The 22,230-nt window shown below is 31.5% G+C and overlaps 1 protein-coding gene across 1 annotated transcript in view; it reads right to left on the reverse strand.

Annotated features, from left to right (window-relative positions):
* Nucleotides 1-1,235: 1,235 nt before the first annotated feature.
* Nucleotides 1,236-22,230, reverse strand: part of LOC129222262 (protein adenylyltransferase SelO, mitochondrial-like) — a 31,413-nt gene continuing 10,418 nt past the window's right edge. Inside the window, exons 6-14 of the mRNA XM_054856741.1 lie at nucleotides 22,076-22,179; nucleotides 20,710-20,879; nucleotides 17,380-17,414; nucleotides 10,317-10,517; nucleotides 7,921-8,041; nucleotides 6,591-6,748; nucleotides 5,806-5,972; nucleotides 4,460-4,625; nucleotides 1,236-1,399 (exon numbers count right to left, since the gene is read on the reverse strand). Of these exons, the coding sequence (XP_054712716.1) occupies nucleotides 4,507-4,625; nucleotides 5,806-5,972; nucleotides 6,591-6,748; nucleotides 7,921-8,041; nucleotides 10,317-10,517; nucleotides 17,380-17,414; nucleotides 20,710-20,879; nucleotides 22,076-22,179 (1,075 nt within the window). The 3' untranslated portion in view covers nucleotides 1,236-1,399; nucleotides 4,460-4,506. The remainder of the gene's footprint in view (nucleotides 1,400-4,459; nucleotides 4,626-5,805; nucleotides 5,973-6,590; nucleotides 6,749-7,920; nucleotides 8,042-10,316; nucleotides 10,518-17,379; nucleotides 17,415-20,709; nucleotides 20,880-22,075; nucleotides 22,180-22,230) is intronic.

A 22,230-nucleotide genomic window follows, 5' to 3' on the forward strand; every position in this document is an offset into this window, starting at 1 on the left:
AACATGAAAATTATGTCAAGAAGCAAGATTTAAAACGTTCCTCGATTGCACAACACTGTTGGTCTTTCAATCATATTTTCGATTTTTCTTCTGCCAAGGTTATTCATGGGTGTTCCTCGATTTATAATTTAGATTTTTGGTAACCCTATTACATTTGGAAAAATTTTACTTCAATAGTTAATGATTTGTCGAGTACTCCCCCTTTCCCCAGTGTTTGGAAATCTTATCTTTAAAAAACTTTTTTCTGTTTGTGATGTTTTTCCGCACTATAAGTGTCATTGGTGTTCTGTGACGCATGTGTTTCCGGTTTCCATGCCTATTTACTTTGCTGCCTTAAATTTTTTGTTCATTTATCGTTCGGTTCACATTGTGTGGACTTTTAATTCTTCTTTTTTGCACTGATGAAGGGGCTTGCATGTGACAGTCCCGAAACAGCTGTTTGCCGAGTTTTTAACTCTTTTATACTACTTTATTTGTACTTTATACACATTGTTGTCATTTTTATTCACTAAGAATAACATTCAACAATAGGGCAGTGTTTAAAGACTAGCGATAAAACAGGTTGTTCAGTGTCACTAATTTATTTTAAAACTTAGTAAGCAAATGGGAAAGCTTTTTCCATCTATGGAATCCTAGATATACCACAGATAAATTAAATTTGCACATTGTATATAATGAACAGCACACACAAAAATAAATTAATTAATTAATTTAATTAAATTAAAAAGCACTATGAATTTTCCCCACGCAGCCAGGGCTAAGGCTAAGGCTAAACTAGTGTAAAATAGTGTATATAATAAAAAGTTCTTTATTTCAAAGTATGAAAGTTTATAAACTACATAAAATCAGCTAATAGTAGAAAAATATCTTTTATTTCATCGAAACACAAATTTTTATGTATAAATTATATTGAACATAAAAACATAAACAATTTTCTAAAACTCAAAAATAATTGTTAAACGTTGAAAATTTGAAGAACACTATGATTTTTTTTCTTAGGATTCAAACATTAAAGAATACACTCCAAATTTTTATTTTTATTTATTTAAATTTAAGCCTGGCAAAACATGTAGTGAATTAAATTATATTATTTGCACATGATATGTTTTTAAAACAAAATCGTTCATAATGTATGAATTGAAAGATTATTAATAAATAAAGGATTGTAAACAAAGAGAAACTAAAATTATATTTTAAGAAATCTCAATAAATATTGCAGCAGAACACACAAAACAAATTATTTACATAGTAAGCATTTTAAAGTTTTAGAAATAATACTTTTAATATAAAGCAATTAAAAGATTCCCATCCATCAGGTAAGCACTCATCCAAATTTGGCTTTAGAAATGCAACCGTCATTTAATGGAACATTTTCTTGCTTAATCATTTCTTTGTGAAGCTAGAAACATTCGGAAAAGAAAGGTACAGTTAAATTAACTAAAATGTATGTATAAGACACAAATTATTACAGAAAATTATAACTAAGTTCTGATGGTTATTTGATGGCAATCAATAGCAAAATTTTATAGATTTAAGAATGAAAAATTCAATTTATACATTGTGAAATTCAAGACTCATTTCAAAAGTAGTGCACACATGCACATACATACCTACACTGCCAGGGGCAATAAACAGCAGTATTTGCAAAAATGTGATTTTGAGATATTTGAAGAAATACATTTGGGATTCAATGCTAACAGACATGTTAGAATTAGGGATTTTTTTTGCGCCTTTTTTTCAGCAGAACCTAAATAAGCAAGCTTGTACAATAAGCCTAATGTACAATAGATGACAAAATTTAAAAAAATAAAATAAAATTTGTAGTTTCTGTCCTTTACCTGCCCATGGCAGTACATTTATATACAGTTGAACCTCAATAAATCGCACCCCATCAAACCACCACTTTCTTAGTTCGTCAAGAACGTCGGTAAAAAAACATTCTGTAAAGGAGTGCAATGAAATTTCCCGCCTTAAACTGCTACCCAGCTGTCCGCCAACCGCCACTCATTTTCGATGGAAACTGCATACTTGGTATGATATTACTGTTTCAATCGCCATCTTGGAAGACCATGCCAAACAATTAAAACTTGGAAATAACCCATTAAGGAAAGTGAATGTACAAGATGAGGCACAAAAGGAAATCATGAAACATAACACGCACCTGCCACTAAGCCCCATGCAAATACCACTAGATTAGACCCTCCACTAGGTACACCAGGTTGTCCAGCTTTCTTATCTCTTTTTCGATTTAATCCACCCTCTGTAGCACTCAGTTCCCAAGGAATATTATTTCCAACATCTCCACAACTTTATCATTTGATCTTATCGGCCCTCCCACACCTTTCAACCTTTTCATTTTGACATTTCACTACTCAGCTATGAAAGCATTCATTCATTAACCCCTTTTCTGTTCTGGTCGAGGGCGGGGGACTTAATCTGTAAATGACATATGCAGATTTCAGCAAACGGCAGTTCGTATCACAATTCTGTACCATTGTCTTCTTTTGCTTCTGCAAAAATGTCAAAAGCATTCTTAAATCTGTATGATACAAATTCTATTTCAGGTGTTTCAGAATAAAATAAATCTGCAAATCATCAATTTATAGCAAACAATTTCTCAACTTCTAGGAGGAAAAAGTAGCCATTGGTGACACACTGCAGGAAAAATAATTGTTGTTGTTTTTTTTTTCTTTTCAAAGTTTATTTGGAACAGAAAATGCATGCTTTCAGATTTCTTTTCATCAAAACATGCATTTGTACAGGATTTGGGAAAATTCGTTAAACCGCCACAGTCAACTTCTGCCAACTGTCAGTCTGTCACTTAGATTGGCGGTTTAACGAGGTTCGAATGTATACAGGGTGTTGGGTTTTAACCTGCAAGACCTTTATTTTCTACCATCTAAAATAGAAAGACTATCTGTGTTTTTATTTAGATGTTAAAAACTTCAATATGCATAAACAAATTTTTAACACAAAACATGTGAAATTTTAGCGCATAATTTAGGAATTTCTAGCGCATATTTTGATGATTTTGTTGTAGCAATAATCAAGATCTAGTCATCACCGACTTGAAAGCAGATGTCTTCTAAGAGATGGGCAATGGCAGTGTTTTTAATAATTCATTCATCTGAAGATCATTCATTTTTTGACTTGTACACTGAACTTGGTAGTTTGAATGACTTTGTTCATTTAAAAGGTTGCAGATGACACCTCTACAAGAGCTACTGGCGTACATAAAAAAATTTTCATTGGTCATTGGTTTTGTTATATTCTTTTAAGGAAAATAAACTACAATTACCTAAGAGTTAGAAAATATAACAATAAAAATTTAAACAAAAATAATTTTATTTAGGTTCAGATGCATAAAGAAATCAGGGCTAGAAAAATCTTTAAAACATTACAAGCCCTACCGGTCATGTTTGTCTAAAAAATACATGTAAGAATAAAAATTTTTATTTGCCCAGTTTTTTTTAATTGTATAATAAAAACATTTGAATTTGTCATATAGCATTATTTAGACAAAAAATTAATTTAACAGCTTTATATCTGAATCAAGAACTATTTCAGTACAAAACATAAGAAAAAGTTTAAATAAATAGTACATAATAAGTAATTAAAATTACCAACATTTAATTAAAAATTATAATAATTACATGTCCAGTGAGACATGTAAGGGAAAATATTCATGCCCGATCGGAATTTTTACATGTCCCGGGCATGTCGACTCATGAAAGAAAGTATATTTCATTTTGTAATATATTTTTTGGTAATCAAGTGGTAAGACATCTGCTTTTTATTCCAAAAGTCACAGGTTCGGTTCCAGCATGGTACAGAATTAAAGGATTAAACTTTATTTAATAAAATTAAACAAAATAGAGGTGATGCCAAAAAATTTGCTAAGTTGATTCTGTCCTATAAAACATTTTGAAGGTGGAAATAAAACAGAAAATGATTTTGCATGAGTAAAATGAAAGTATTGCCAAAAGATATTTCAGAGTTTTAACGAATAAATTAAATGAGACAGGATGAACTACATAAACGAGAGAACTAGAAATATCATCATTTAAAAGAACTACCGTTCATTTTTTAAGAGATTGTGTTGCACCATTCTTTTTAAGGAATCTGTCTTTTAGATCCATTCGTTCATGAATGGCACATTCCTAATGTCCTCTCACTGAAACTCAGATTACCTTCACACTGGGAGCTAAAATTAATTTAGCAAATCATCATGAGTCCATAACAATGGAACAGCTCAACTGCTAAAATGAAAGTAAAGTAGAAGTAAAGCTGAAGCAGTAAGTTTCAGTCCTATAGCTGTGGATAATGAAACCATTTTACTTAACAATTCCAATTCTTAAAGATTTGTTTCAGAGAAGTAGCTTTAAATTATCACTACTAAATTAGGGGGGGGGGGGGACAAGCATTTATATAACATAAATTGTAAGTCTAAATGTATTACTTTTGAAGTATGCAGTCATATCAGGGGAAACTGCAAATTTATGAAGATCAGGTGACTTTTATAGAAAAGGCCCAGTCAGGGGGTTTGTCAAATGTGTCCAATTCAGACATCTGATGAGTTTCAGCACCATTTTCTTTAGAATAAAATGAAGTTGATGCTGCAGAATCTGAAAATAAAAACAAATATCATTTCTTTGAAATAATATATATGTATAAATATAAATATATTCAAAAGATATACAAATAAATATTAAAATGAATGAGAATATTTCTTTGAAACTATGACATTAAATGGTTTCCAAAGGAAAAAATAAAATATCAACTTCTGTAAAGCATTAATTCAAACAGAAAATAATTAAAATTAAAAAAAAAAAAAAATGACTTTTGAGATTTTAAATTCAAATTATGTTTTTCACAATCACAAATTGCAATAGGACCCTACTCGTTGGATTTCTTATTTCTACTAATGACTTTTATCACAACCATAATTTGAATTCAAGACCTTAAAATTCAAAACGAATGCCAGGGGCTAGATGCTGGATGTTGTGTGCTGGACACTGTTTTTGTGTAAAAAGGATTGTGTAAAGGTGGGAAGGTTGTATATAAATAGTATGATTCTGAGGCAGATGGACGCCTGCATTGTAAACATTGAAAAATAAAATCAAAGGGAAAACGTCATTCAACAGTCAAGTAAAAACATTAATGAATTTGTGATTGCTCACTAACATATATATCAATTGTTGCTGCAAAAAAACATAATTATAAATCAGATGGTGATATGTGGAAAACAGGAAAGAAAATTAAATATCTAAGAAAATTATATAAGTAACATAAGATAACTAAGATAACCTTTAAGTACACACTCTTTCTTTTCTTTGAAAATGCTAACTACACATCATGTACATACACATGTCTTAAATACATTAAACAGACATTCATTGAAAATAAATATTTTCTTACAATTAAAAAACTAAATCATAATTTTAAAAAAGCGTACAAAAACGTAATCAACTTTTACTCCATAAGCTGTGTAATCATACTTTTGGAAAAGAAAAAAAGGAAACAATTCTATCAATGGCATTGCTAAAACACATTTTTTTTTCCTTTCAGCATAAGTATAAAAATTTCATGGTGTTTCCCATTTGATACAAAATAAACTAATTTAATTTTCAGACTCAGACTATTTTATTTAATAGGCTCTTTGGAATAAAGCAGAACTGAAATAACAAATAAATCACAAGAGAATAATTGAAACCAAAAGAATCTGTAACATCATTTAAAATAATTAACAGTATATAAATGCATATTTTGAAACTTTCAACACATATACGCATAAATTTTATTTACCTTCATCTTTAGCCTTCAAATTACCAGAGGACAAATTCTGTACAACAGAAGAATAGGAACAATCATATGGATTTTCTAATAATTTGCACAGTTGCTTCACATCAGAATAATCACCCTTTTCAGCTTTTTCAATTGCATTTTGAAGAATGTAATTCCGTAAAATAAATCTATAATGCACATAAAAGTTACTGATTATTTTTACCAGTACAACTTTTATTTAGAAACCAAAAAAATCAAGCATATTAAATAATTAAATTATCTAGCATCTGAATCACGGAATCTTTGTAAATAATTTTATGTCGTATTTAATCTTATGACAAAAAATATTCTCTTTCTTTGAAAGAAATTTTTTTCTCTTATAATTTTAAAAACATGTACACAGTTTTAAACTAAATTACATTAAAAAATACATTAAGACATAATGATTTTTTCCTAACATCTTTTATAATAACTGTAATTGCAAAGTTTAAATTTCAGATTTTCTATTTTTTATAGATTTTGTCCAAGCAACATGTTTACTGGAAAAAATTTTGTAAGTCAATAATACATTTAAGTTGCCAGATAAAATGAATTTACCATTTTCATCCATTAAATGAACGTGTCAAAAAAAAAACCCTAAGCTTTTTGTAACAAAAAGCTTTAAATCATCCATTTTAATTAATAATTTACAAAAAAAAAAAAAAAAATCTTATTGGGGCATATTTTGTCCCTATTGTTTTTTATTTTTAAGTCATTACACATTATACCATTTGTTATACTATTTAAACATAAAAATATTAACACACTTAGGATTATTTTGCTTCATGACTTTTAATCTTCCTCTGTTGTACTCATTTAAATTACGGCAATTTTTCATGTCTTGGTCCAACCTAATTTTGTATCTTTTCAACCACTTATTCCAAAGAAGTTTATCATTCTTGGATTTCGTTTCCCGAGTCATTTCCTATAGCAAAAAAATAACAACATAAAGGGACATAAAATTGCATAAGGTTTAATTTTGCATGAAAGATAAAAAATACAATTTGAAATATGAAAGAAAAGAGCACTCAAGATTTATCTATAACATTAACATTACTGAGCTCCGAGTAAAAAAAATAATTATAATAATATGAAATTGTTTAAAACAAAAGTTAAATTCTTAGAGGTTTAGTAAAAATCATGGGAAAAAATATTTGGCTGAATTAATATTGAAACAAAAAGTTAAAACAAGCAAAAAGATTTGAAAAAAAAAAAGAATCAACAATTTAAATTAGGTGCAGGTTAATGTACAAAAAAGATTAAGTAAAACAATTCCAAAATAAAGCATAATAGTTTTAGGAAAAATACAAGCCAACGCTTCTCATCATTTACATAAAAAGCAAGATAAAATATTTAAAATGACTTCAAAAGAAATGAAAGAAATAATGATAAGAAATCAATTGAAAACTTATTACAAACCCTACATTACTGTGGCCAAAATTTTCCAAAACAAAGCACATTAATGGGTCAATCAATTTTTTTTACAGATCTATTTTTGTATATCTTATGAATCAGCCATCATTTTCTGAACTCTTGCTATGCCATGAAGTATAACAACCCTCTGAAATGCATTGATTCAAAGTTTAAAGTTCAAAATGTGTTTTAAGAAAGGCCCTAAAAAAAGATAATTTTGAATGAGCATTACTGACACTTTAAGTAGTTAAAGTAGCACGTTATCCCTCCAATTACTTCTTAATTTTGCTCTTTTTTGGGAACTTTATTTTGAATAAGATCCTTTGAATAAGATTCTAACAAGGATAAGTCATACCGTTTTGACTTCAATACAGTAAAACTGAACAAAAATAAATTATTGTGGAGTAGCAGATCATAACTTGTGAGTTTTCGTCCAGCACTTATGCGCCAGCTTCAATTAGTATGATGTCCAACACTCATGTTTATTGAAAGGTGTGGTTTCTTCACTGTAAACGACTAAAAGTAGCATAAAAAACAGAAGAAACCACTAAAAGTAGCATATAAAGCAGGAGAAAGAATAGTTATTACATTACTTTAAATTTGCATTTTTTTTACAACAACAAACCCAATATTTTGGGAATGGTGTTCTCCCTATTTGTAGTACTGTTTGAATATAATACTCACCTCAAGGGACTTGGATTTTTGTAATTTCATAAGCATTCTTTTTAGTGTTAACCCGGTTCTACCTAGCTGATTAATTATGGATGGATCAGCATTCACCAACATAAGCAAAGTATGAATTTGCCTGGAACATTTAAAAAAATTAAAATCAATATTCAATAATAAAATGGTACAAACATTTATTAATTTATTAATTCAAACAAAAGAATACAAAAAGCCTACTGAAAATAAAATGAACAGCAAAACAAAAATAAAATGAACTTCAAACTCAGAAAAAAACTTCTGATTGTTGCAAGGTCCAAACAATATTTTTTTAACAAGTGAAGTAAATTAAGCTGCAGCATATTGATGGAAGGTCATGAGAGGTCACTGTGTCTCCTCCCAAAAAAGTCTTTATTTGGAAAAAAATTGGAGAAAACATTGCAGCATTGAGATTTGTATTTTTTTTTAAATCTTTAATTGTTTTTCAATAAAGCCAAATGCTCCTCCTCATCAGATGCTAATGATATGTGTGCATGCTCGTATTTTAGCATTCGGTAAAATTTTTATTTCATTTTGATCTTGCAAATTTTTGAATTCCCAGAAATTTTAGCTCGGGGTACTTCTAATGTTAACAAGTCATTCACGAGGGCATGCACTCATTCTTTACCAATATTCGACCTAAAGTAGCACCCGTGGTGGACACAAGGGGAGGGTCATGCCCCCGCCCCCTAAACCGTTGATAACAGTAGCTGTCCACATTGTGTTCAAACACTTTATGCATAACATGTAAGTCTTTTTAATTCAATAATTATTTTTGAAAGTAAATATTTGAACTAGTACTTCATTTCATTGCTTATGAAATTAAGCAGACAGTTTCAAAAATTTTTGTACTCAAAACCGTAGGATGGGAGGGGTGGGAGTCATTCTTCAGCATGCCCCCCCTCCATACAAAGGTTTTCTGTATCTGCCCCTGAGTAGCACAATGAATCAAAAAATAATTGCACATAGCCAGTAATTGTTCAGAATATTATCAGCAATCTTACCTTGTCTGTCACATCAACCTATATATTCAATATAGTATGACTTGAATATTTGAATTTGACACCAACTTTTTCTTACACGTATTTAACATCTGTAACAATTTTTATTACATTTTACTTTTTTTCTTTTGTCAGATTGCATTTTGTTAACTACATATTGTACTTTTGAAAGAAAGCTTAAAAACCACTCACAGCACATGTGAAAATTCTTTAATTTAATTTAAAATAAAGTTTCTAAGCAAGACTTTTGGAAAAATTTAATCACTTATTAGGCTAACTCATGGGCGTCCACCTAGAAGTGGTGGTGGTGGGGCAGGGGGAGTCATGGCCTAAACTGCGACATTGAAATTTTGAGGTCAGCAGGTTGTTTCAAGGGGCATTTTTTTCTTTTTTTGGAGGGGAAGAGTATCCCAATTTGGGGGGGGGGCTTTGTGGTATTAGTGTGGGGGGTGCACCTTGCTCTTCAGGGGCTGGGTACCTTTGGCTAACTTAATAATTTTAAAGGTTATATCTAACACATATTTAGCACAAAAATCCTACATACCGTCCATGAAACCCTTATAAATATTTAAACACATTTAAAATAATTCATAATTCAAATTAAGTATAGGTTAGAAGCAACAGTCTGTGACTAATGGCTGCTGAAAGAGGTAAAACCTGCTTACATAAGATATGACGTTTCCAATGAGACACTTACCTTGTCGAGCAAATTGAAATGTTTTGCTTCTTCAGCTAAATTCTTAAATCACCGCAAGGGTATTCAAGTTCCTAAACTGCGAATAACATGCAGTTCAAGCACTAAATAATCTTAATGAATTCATTTCAAAGATCTAATTCAAAATATCAGAATAATTGAATTAAAGAAAGGCTCTCAGTGGTTTAATAATACTGTTTTGATATTTTTTTGCATGTAAAATTTTTTTTTTGCTTGTAACCTCAAATAGTGTGTGCAATACTTTTCGTATATTTAGTTTCTAACAATTTGTTTCTGCACAAGAGTAAGCATTTACTTCTTACCTTAGATCTCTGATGGAAAAAAAAATTGAATGCATTAAGATTAGAATAATAATTTTTCGTTAATAGAATAAAACATCTTTGCAGTTTTTTTGGATGATATATGGTGATAAAATATAGCCTGATCAAATGAATACCAACTGAATTCGTTCCACTTATATTTTGTTCCAGTTTCATTTGAAATAAAAAGGGGGGGGGGGTAGACAATTTCAGGCGCAAAATTCATTGCTCACTTAAAACAAAAGCACTTTTACAGAAGACATTTTTAAGGCAAAAGATATCGAGCTGTGACATAACTAAAACTAATTGTTTATAAAGATTAGAAAAAGTTAAAAATAAAACAACAGAATTTTTTTTACTTACGGGGAAAGTGCTTCTGGTTTGCAGGCATTAACCATTGCTTCCACAGAATAACACTGCTCTACAATCTTTTGTTCCACCTCACGAAAAGAGGTTTCTTTTTTTGCTGAGTCTGTTACATCAATATAATGAAGACAACAAAATGTATTTGTAAAATCTGCTCCAGATTCTTCCATTGTACTAAAAAGTTCTTCAACAAGACTCCTAGGAAAAGAAAACTTTAAAATTTTGAAAATATAAGCACAGAATAACATGGTATTCAAAAATATAAAATAAATAATGAGGTAAAAAACTAAAAAAAAAGTTAAGCTTGAACTCGTTTCAGACAAAATATCAAAAATTCAAGAGTTTGTTCCTATTAGCCTTTATTTGTAACATCCATAAATAAGTAAAATAGTAAAGAACAAAATGCATATATGTGTTTTACAGCTTATTTGTCATCTATATATTACAATACTTTGCAATAAATTTATGTCTACCTCTTTGTGAACTAAGAGTGTTTTTCCTTTTATACCAGCCGTCATTAGTTTTTAAAGTATTACCAGAAAAAGCAACATTTATTTTATAAGAAACATACAATTGACAGGATAGATACTAAGGAGTTTTCCTTCATGAAGCAGAATATTCTGATTTACATGGGGCCGGATTTAGGGTAGGGCAGGCCGGGACTACTGCCCCGGGGCCTCCACAACAAACGGGCCCCCACAATAAAATTTTTACTAAATATCCTAACTTTCACGGTGTATTTACTATTAAAGTGCTGATCAAAAATATCGGATAAATACATATATATCAAAATAATCCGATATATATCAAAATATCGGATATTTTCGAAAATAAGATGATCTTTTCGAACCCTGATTAGGGGCCTCCACACTTCCAAATCCGGCCTTGGATTTACAACAAGAAATAATGTGCCTAATCTCACATTCGGATATATCGATATATCGCTCTTTTCTTATGTCTCCCGAAATATTAAAATAAAAAATATTTAAAAAAAAACTTGCCTTAAGTTTGAAATTATTTATGAAAACATATTGATATCACACTCAGAAAAGGCCTCTTTCTTCTTTGTTTTGTCAATGAACAAAACGAAAATGCTTCTATTCCTCTGAATTTGCTGGAAAATCAGTGGTAATTTCTGCCATCCAAATGTACATACCCTTAGAACATTTCAGTCTAAGATATAATTTGTAAAATACTTGACATTTTCCTTTGTATCGACACTAAGGCCTTTACAATAAAGTGAGATAGAGCAGTAAGGTGTCATACTGGCCCAAGCTGATGAAAACACACTGACTTGCTTTTAGTACAGAAAAGATTTGCGCTTGGTTGCACAAATCGAAACATCAAAGAAAGGAAGAAAGATCTGGATGGGCAAAAGAGTTTTCAGAAAACAGTTTACTTTTACTTTTCACATCCTTTTAACAGCAAATTGAAGGGATTTAAAAGTCTATTGGGAATAAGATGGTATTAAAATATTTCCTTCACTAACGGATCCAGGGGCCGGGGCAGGGGTTTCAGCTCCTCCCAAAATGAAATCATCTTTTAACACTAGATAAAATTACGTTTTGACAGAAGTTTTTTCGCATCCATGGGATAATAGTTATTTTATACAACTTTTTTGTGTAAATTTTGAAATATAGAACACATTTTTTAAAAGTAAAGCATCATAAAAAGCCCTTTGATCCTGAGTTCGTTTTTGTTCAATTCATTTGAGGTTAAGGCAGTGAATAGCAAGAGTGACAATATGCTGGTACAGTGAAACTTGTGTATAACAATACTGTCTACAACAATAACCTGTCTATAACAATATTTTTTTAGGTCCTAGCAACATTGTTTCAGACAGGTTTCACTGTACTAGTATAGAGATTGGTGACAATATTTTTATGAGAGACCCATAGGCATCAGCAAGGGGAGGGGAGGAGAAGCAAAGAGGAAGCTGAGCACCTCCCCCCTCCCCTGGATATTGATAAGCTTATTTTTGCTTTCCATTTTGATAACTGTACAGTTTCAAAAATACCGTAAAATACTTTTTCTCCTTATTTAGATATCTCTGAGGAAGCTCTTAAAACTGTTAAATCGAGAAATTCTTAAATTCCCCCTCCCCCCCTTCTACTGGACGCAAGGTTATAGTAATACAAAAGTGGGGAAGGGCAGGGCCGTCGCTAGCTAAAATATCTGGGGGCTGAAAATTGGAGACCCCCATTGATCATTAAAAGGGGTCCATTGCTCCCCCCCCCACCTCTCACCTAGGTTTTGAGAAATTAATGTTTTTATGTATCAGTAGGTGTGGTTTTTGTTGTTTTCTGATAACATTAGCATTGAATATAGATGCTTTGTCCCCAACCCCTGGAAATATTTAAAATCATGGGCCCAGACGGCCCCAAACAGCTTTACCGTTTCCAAGTATATGCTAAAAAATGTCAACAAAATGAAGAACTGTTTGTACAAATATCATATAAATGCAAGATGTTTAAAACTTAGTATTTATTTGTTGAAGTCTCCCCTTTGGCGTTCTGTTCCGAGCATATCCTAGACTATTCAACACTGACAATTTATGAGGCAGCATTTTTTTATCCTTTTGGTGTTTTGTGGTGATCTGTCATTGATAGTGCATTCCATAAAGGGGTGAAGGCTTGAAAGGAAATGCAGATAAAAGTTCTATTGTTGAAAATGTTTTGGAAACGGAGATCCCATTAATTACCAGCTACAATCGATGCAGAGCAAACTTCTGTCAGAACAGTCTCTAGTTAACAGCCAAAATGTTTGCTAGGAACAGTCACGTGTGTCGCAAGTGATCTAATGGATATTGAAGCTGTTTTTCACCTAGACGAACTGAGCTCAATCTCAAGCATGGGTCACTGCAATAATATGCTACTTCTCTTGTGATGTATGACAATTTTAAGGATTCAAGCTGAAAGGTAGGTACAGTAGAAAGTTGTTGGAGAAAAAGTGTAATCTCGTGAAATCTTCTCTACACATGATTTTTTTTTTTTAAATTGAAAATTTAGATTGTAAAAATGCTGCATTTTCTACCAGAAAAGTAAAAAACAAAACTAATGAAAAGTGACAGTATTTAACTGTTTAAATTATTCATTAAATTTCATAACACACTTATGAAATTTAATATATGTTACAATTTTATAATATAATTTCCAATATGTTATATTATAAAATTGTAACATATTGGAAAATAATAATTTAAAAGCGACAGAGCCTGTGTTTCATTGCAGCCCATTTGCTTGATAGACTTGTTAAATCTATGGCGTCAGCAGTGGCGGATCCACAGGGGGGGGGGGATCGCACCCTCAAAGGTTTGTAAATTCAAAAAATTTCTGGGAAAAGGTCACCAAACTCTCCCCCCTCTTCCCTAACACATCACAAAAAATTGCCTACAACTGTATTTTTAAGACTTTAATTCCAAAAATTTTTCAGGGGAGAGTTCCTCAACCCCCTCACTCCGTCATAAAAGATTGTCAAAACTTTTGAATTTTTGGAACTTCAATTTTCAAAAAATCGCCGGAATCAAATCTTTTTCGAAAATGTCGTTGATGAAAGCCTTTAATTATGTTTTCAGAACTTCAATTCCGAAAAAAATTCCAGGGGAGAGCCCTCGATCTCGATTTCTTCCCCTAACGTCAATGAAGACCTGCTAACATTAAGTTTTTGAAGTTTCAATATTGAACAGTTGAGGGATAACTCCTGACTCCATCCCATCCCTTAACACTACCAAATATGGCTAACCAATGCTTATCAAGGGTCCAATTTCAAGTAATATCCGATGGAAAGTTCCAAACTCCGTTCCGTCCCCCTACTTCATGAAAGATGGCTTACAACTGCGTTTTTGGGACTTCAATTTTGAAAAATTTCCGGAGAGGAGCCCCCATGTCCTTCTTTCTTCATCTTTCAACATCATTCAAAAATTGTCTAAAAACCAGCGTTTTTGAAACTCCTACATTGAAAAGTTTTTGAGGAAAAGTTCTGAACCCCATGCCTTCTGATACGTCATTAAAGATGGCCTACAAATGCGTTTTTAGGACTTCAATTCCAAAAATTTTTCCGGGATAAAGCCCCTGAACACCCTGGTTTTAAGCATCATTAAAGATATCTAAAATTGCGTTTATAAAACACTAATATCATAAAACGACTGGGGAGAATTCCCGAATCTCATCCTTTCCCTTCAAGAACACAAAGACAGCAAACAATTGTGTTTTCGAAAATATACCTTTAAATTTCAAAAAAAAAAAAAAAAAACGGAAAGGGACCTCCAAATTTCCTTTCCTTTTATCAACCACCAAATAGTCTAACAATGCGTTCCTAACAAAATAATTTTAGGTGAGAGCCTGTAAACACTACTACTTATGCGCAAATATTAAACCGATTCAATCAACAAACAAATCCAAAACTATTTTCAAATTCTATTTACAAATGGAATTTTAGTATTACATTATGTTTGGTACAGAAACTGGTAAAAAGAGATGCCATCTTAACTGCAACCTTTATTTTATAAAGAAGTACAATTGAGGACCTGAATAGCTACTGAAAAAACTTCTGAGTCCTCAAACGAATCAAAATTTGAAGGGTTTAATTTAGATGATTGATCAAGAATATTAGTAGAAACTCTTTTTTTCTTTCACTTTTTTAGTCTTGTGGTACTCGAAACACTTATAACTTTCAGTCAAAACAATACACATTATTCAAAAAAAAAAAGGGCTTTTGTTCTTAAACTTTTTAAAAATTTAATTTTTATTAGTCCCCTCTTCCCCCCCCCCTTAATGAATTACTCAATCGCACCTGCCCACAGGATCGTCTGGATCCGCCACTGGGCGTCAGTGATGTATCTCTCACATGTCAGCAGTACTAAAGAGTCTAACCGCTGACCTGCCATCATATTCCTTAAAACATATTTGATAAGTCCCATCTGAGTAAATGTTCCTTCATCAGAGGTAACTGTTACAGGCGATGTAAATTTAGCCAATACGCATGGTTAGCCGATGGAAGTATGGATTTTAGCTTCTGCAACTCAACCATTACTTCAGATAATATTTTTAATTCCTTTTCATTGCACTTATCAGATAAAATTTAAAATTCAGTTTGAAGTCCCAAAGGATCCAGATCTGTGTCAGAATTGGGAAACAAATTAAGGAATGCCTCTATATTAGTGGAACTCATTTGGGCTCAGGAAAGTGGTGGACTTAATAGGAGACTTTAAGATTTTAATTCCTCTAAGCTGGTATTCATGTGGTTTTTTTGTCACTTTTAATAAACTGTCCAAGAGCATCTTGAACTGCTGTCGAAAATCCGCTTGAGGATCAACATCTAAAGAATTTGCAAATAGTTCAGCACTTTCTATTAAGGTGTCTATTTCCAACGTAATTTCATTAATTGCTTCTAGTGATGTTTTGGTGCTTTTCATTAAAGAAATGGCATCAATAATGTTAAGGTTTCGAGATTCCAATGCTTGGAATAAATTTTTGATTTTGCACATAATATTTTTCATAAAGTACAATGCCACAATAACATCAAAGGACAGAATCTTATTTTTATTTTTATTTTTTTTTTTGAGGGAAAAAGCAGAAGATTTTGTGTTGCTATTAAATTTAGAAGAACTAGACATTTCTTTAAGCAAATGTACTATGTTCAAACGACGTACAAACAGCTCTTATAGACTCTGCACAAGCAGTCCATCTCATTTTTGATAAGTTTGTAAGTTGCGGTGCACTCCCAAAATCCCATAAACTATCTGTCAGAAAACCATGTTGTTTAGTACTGGATGTGAAGACCATGTATAATTCCTCTAAGGTGCGGAACATGTCAGAAATAATTAAGCTTGAATTGCATGAAAACTCAATAAATGTATTGAGCTTGGGGGCCTGACATGGCATATATGGAATAGTTTTGTTTGCTATTTCCGATAACTTATATCGAACAAGGTTGAATTTTCCAGACATTGCTGAAGCACAATCATATGACTGAAAAACAAAGTGTTTCAATTGCAGTTCATTGTTACATAATGTCTCGGCCACTGTGGTAGCCAGATCTAATCCTGTCTTGTCTTTGGCTTCACAAAAAGATTCAATAAGCATTCTTTTGCTAGCCCATCTTCGTCCACATATGTAACATTGATCGAGAGTCTGTCTGTATGTGAGGTATCAAAAGTTGTGTCAGCTAAGATGGAAAATATCCCAGCTCTTTTCAATTCTTCAACAACTGTTTTCCTGATTTCTGCTCCGAGCAAATTAATGAACTCATTTTGAGAATTAGCACAGTAAATAGGTTATGTGACAGGGCCGTGATTTTATAGAGTCAATCCACTTGTTCATGACACCAACAATGATGTGACAGCAATTTAACTGTTTGTCTAAAGCTGCCTTCCTCTGCTTTTTCTCCACGAAAAACAAGTCTTTGTCTCCCTAGCGTGCGAGTTACATCCAGAAGTGTGATAACAACATGCTTATTAAATCATTTGTATTTCTCTTTTTGGATTAGATTGGCTCGTTTTTTCTTATCCAGAAACTGAAACCATCTTAACCATCAACTGAATTGCTGGGACCGCTGATAAATTGAGCATGATCAGAAAGTGCAGCTTTATGAGAGTTGGAAGAAAAATGAAGAGTCAACTTTCCTAATTTCTTTTTTCCAGCACTCTTCATCTTATCCCAGCGGTTTCCCTCAACTGTTATCCATGCTTGCTTCTAATTATTCCTTCCCACACTATTTGGGAAAAAACAAACAAAGCAGAATGCTGCATCTTTTGCTATGCTGTACTCCCAGATGGAAATACTCTGTGTACCATCTTGCTGAGAAACGATTTTGTTTTCTTGAAGCAATATCAGAGTTTATGGGAAAACACGATAATTTTGGCTGATGAGGGCCCATCTGAATTTAAAAGTGTGCAAGCAAAAGGGCTTGCATGACTGAAGGGGCAAAATGCAGCAAAGATGATATCATGTGAAAAATAAGAGTTAATTAAATGACAATTTTTTCAATGATATTAAAAGGTAACTTTTATGCAGCTAAGAATATATTTTTTTAATATTTAAAAAGCAGAAAGTAAACTTACATATCTTCTGGTAACTGCAGGTTTATTAATCCCAGCTGCAGAAAATAATAATGAGTTACAAATACATGCAAAAATATATATCTCAGAATAAAACTAAATGATCAAATTTTTTTTAAAAAAAAAGGAATTTTTATGGCTTCCCAAATGCTTGTGATTGCCTCACTGCCAACACACTATAAAAAAGATACTAGGATTAAGCACTAGAAACAATGCATATTTAATGCTAACAATAATGAGAAATCTCCGATTAAATCATAATGAAAAACACTTAAAACAAACAACAATTTATCCAACACCAGATTTGTCGGAAAATATGTAGCAAACTTTGCAGGGGTTTGAGTCGATGATAACAAGGAAGAATCATGTGGGGAAGGGACATTTGGTTGCTAAAGCAATGCTGATGGGTTACATGAACACAAAGCCAGAACGGACGATGAAACTCGTCACAAATTTAAAGAGCATTAAACACAACATTTTAAGTTTCACAAAAGGTTTAAAGCAGTGGTTGAAAACTGTGGCCTGCAACTGTAATATATGCGGTCCAACGAAAATGTACTGACCAGTCAATACAAGACTTTTTGACAAGCTTTCATCAATTAATACCATGTTGTGATGCTTGCATGGATACCACGAGCGGATTCAAAGTGATGCACTTGCACCCTATAGTTTTCTTAAAAAAGGATGACTTATGTTAAAAACTAAAAAATGGATAACAAAGAATACTAATTACAAGTGTATGCCATAATTTTTGAGTTCAAAATTAATCTCATTTAAATAAGTCTTAATAAATTCATTATTAGAACAATAATTGCCTTCTTGATAGTTGTCCTAAATTTTTTGCAAATGTTTGGATGAATTCATTTATTTCTTATGCATACAGAGCATAAACAAGCTCCTAAATCTGTTGTCACTCATTATCCATTTTATTCAGGGGCAGATTTATGGTCCATTCAAGGGGTGGCGGTTGAAAACCGTTAAAGCCATCCCCCCAGACCCCTCAATATTAATTGACTTTTCATTATCATTATCTTGTCTTTTAAATACTAATCCCCCCTATCGCCCTCACGTGTTTATGGTTCCCTTGAACTGCCAAATCACACCTTTGTGAGCGATCACCCCCAGGATTAGGAACCACTGTTATAATCATAGCAATGCCTTGTCTTATCATACTGGTATAGTGTGGTCCTGGAAGAAAAAGATGAAAAGACACATATACAAATTTAAAAATTATTAAGTTCAAAAAAGAAAGAAGAGGGTGGAAACGAGCTTAGGCTCAAATTAAAAAGTGGATAACGCTGTCCATCCATGACTAACGAACTGTCTAAAATTAATTTAAAGCAAGATTGTGAAATTTAGTGGATTAAAAATAGTGTAGCGATTGCTAGTAATTTCTTCAATTCCATACTATTGGTTTCAGAAAATGACGGTCATGAAGGAGGCGGTCGCCCCCACCGCCCCCCTAGTAAATCCACCCCTGATTTTATTCCACTTCTAAACACATTGTAATGCACTAAAGAGCATGCAAACGTATTACATAATAAATTAAATTTAACTCCACTAATCAATCTAATCCATAATAACAATACAAAATAAAAACATATGAAACATCAATGGTAGTGTTGAAAGTAACACCTTTCCTAAAACAGGAACGTACCAAAAGCCTGAATTTTGCAACATAGGTCAAACAAAATGATTTTCATTAACCTGTTTTAATTACAGAAAAAAAAATAGCAAACATTCATGCAAATGTTTTGTTTACAATGATTATAAAATACATTTAAAGTTTTATGATGCAAAGAATTAAAAACTATAGAATTTAGAATGCACGCAAAAAAATTCTTAAAACAAAAGTAGAAAACATTGCTAAAAATTAATACTAAGTAATAGCTAAAAAAAAAAGATAATTTAAATTATACTATTGAAAATGGTTACCCCATAAACAAGCAAGAACACACTAATTAATGGTAGACAAAAAGGAAAAAGGCACCATACCATTTAAATGATTTTAGCTGTACAATTTAAACTTCCTCAGGAAGTAGCTTTAAATTAACTTTTCTCTGATACATAAAATGGCAAAAAACTGACACTTTGCATACGCAGAATTTCAAAAATATTATCAGCAAAAAAAAAAACATAAAATGAATCGTTTTAATAGAGATAAAAATACATGTCAAGTATTCGCTCAAAATACAGAAAATAAATAAGATAAATAAATAACAAATTTAATTTACGAAAAAAGTGCTTTATATATGTTTGCACCCCATTGCATACAATTCCGCTGCCCCCCTCCCAGTATCTTTGTACTAGAGCTACAGGCCAAATGCTAAAACCTAAATGAACGACTAAATTCAAAACTTAACTGCTGTGTAAAATTGACTTTGTGTAGTCAATATGTTTCTTGTTTCATATATTTCAGTCTCTGGCTTTATGTGCATGTTTAACGCCAGCGTTGCAGTTGCTATCATATTTTCTGTATGATTCTTGTCTGTTATTATCCCCTCTAACCCCCTTTGAAATTCGATCACACATTTTTCCAATCACCCTGTATGTATGATACAATTCAAAATTTAACTATTCTTTAATCTTGCACATGGAGAAAGAAAACTAACTAACAAATCTACATATAAAAAAAAATATTGAAACATAAAAAAATAATAAATAAATAAATAGGAATTTCAAAACACAACATTAGATGCAGGGGTGTCCGTCCCCCCAAGGGAAAGCCCCTAAAAATTTCAATGCTGCAGTTTGCAATGATTTCGCTGTAGTTCTACTGATGTATGTGTCTACTGAACCAAATATTTAATTTTTTAACATGTTGCTTTAGAATTATAAGATGTACAGTGATGTCTTCTATTCATTCTATGTTATTTATTTAAAAATAAATTTTGAATACAATTGTAAAACAAGGACTATAATTTTTGATTGTTACTTAACTAAAAATTACTCAGCAGTGATACCATTTCAATTAAAATTTAGCATGATGTTGCACATTAATATGATTGTACTGCATTGTAATGAGAATGAAACCAACAACCTTTATGAATCAACATCAACTATGGCAAAAATACCTTAATTTTCCAACAACTTTTGCTAAAATTCTAAACTAGTGGAGTTGAAAACATGCCAAAGTAATCCAAAATTCCATGCATTGAATTACAAATCATTAACAATATGAGCATTGTTTTTAAATCCCTATGTGTAATCTAAATAATATTTTGTTTATAGTATACTTTTAATGCAATTAATATAATTTTAAATATAAATTTTCAAAGGAAAACATATGAGGAGTACTTGGAATTATACGCCGATTGATCACAAAAATACTACCTTCGCTCGCATTTTTCCTAAATAAGTAGCATTAAATTCTTCATAGTAAAGTTCTAATAAAGGAGACGTTTCACTCAGAGGTAAAGCTTTCTGAATGGCTTTGGCAAGTTTCTTAAGATTCCACAAGCATATTTCTGGTTGTTTGTCATATGCATACCTCCCTCCATCATCTAAATTTAAAAAGAATAAAATGAAATAAAATTATCATAAAAAGAAGAAAAACCTTAATTCGTTTCCAGCAAATTAAAAGTTTTCATAATCAAAAATGGCAACCAGGTGTTCACTCTGTTTCTAAAAGTTGTAATGTTACGCAAATTTGTTTACCTTTTCATATTTTTTTATTTGTTTAAAGTTAAAATAAAATTTATTTTATATTTTGTTCTACCCAACTAATATTTATCTCCTGCAGCTTGATTGTTTAAAACTAATTCATAATTTCATTTCAGCTGTAATTTCTTAAGTGGCCATACTTGGTTTTACTTTTTACTGTTTGTAGCAAAAATTTATGAGTTTTTTCTGTTCTAAGAAAGATTAACGTGTGCAAAAACGATCGATAACAAATGAATAACCTGTTGTTAAAAGGGCGAACGTTAACACTGTTCGTAAGTTGACTTTTAAGCCCTTTCAACAGAAACTGATTCAAATATTTTCAATGCAACATTTTGTTCAGTTTGCTATATAGGAAACTCCTGATTATCCGCAGGGTTGGTATTGGGTGGCACAAGTACCACAAATAATAAAAATTGCAGATAAACGGAAAGCAGGCTAAAATGAGGCACACAGAAGGTAAAAATTGTCCTTTCTCAAAAACTTAGCTGTATTGATGCATAATACTTTCGTTAAACAGTGAAAATATATACAGTACAGTAAAAACGTTTGTATTTTTGCACAACAGAACATCACATCAACAAAGAATAAGTGTATGTACGATGAAGAAAGCAAAAAAAAAAAAAATAATAATAATAATAATAATTAATTAAAACAAAAACAACCAAGTTTAAATTTGCAATTTTACAATAAAAATACAGTCATTGAAATTTGTTTTTTACTGCAAAAATACATGTTTCTGATTGTTCATTGACTTGTGGATAATACAAACTACGGATAATGTTTTCAAAAATGTGAGCGGAAAATGTTGAAAAAATGTTTTCAACTAAAACATATTTTTACTGCTGGATTAGTAAATAATATCATACTGGAAAGCAAATTGCAAAATAACTATTGCAGTTTAGATATAGTAGGTAAATATATCAAACATCATCAGCAGCATATAGGAAATAAGCAAATAGGAAAAATTGCTTGTTAAACATGTCTCAAGAAAACACAACAGAAATCACTAAATTTTGAAAATTAAGACAGAAATTACCTGAACCATTACATACATGATCAGGATTATACATGTCCATAAAGCCAAAAGGTCCATAATCAATTGTTATTCCCAATATGCTCATATTGTCAGTGTTTAATACCCTAAAAGAGGAAAAAGATTAAAGTTAAAATGTTATGTGACTAAACTTAGCT

Source organism: Uloborus diversus, chromosome 5 (genome assembly GCF_026930045.1).
Source record: "Uloborus diversus isolate 005 chromosome 5, Udiv.v.3.1, whole genome shotgun sequence".
Classification (NCBI taxonomy): Eukaryota; Metazoa; Arthropoda; class Arachnida; order Araneae; family Uloboridae; genus Uloborus; species Uloborus diversus.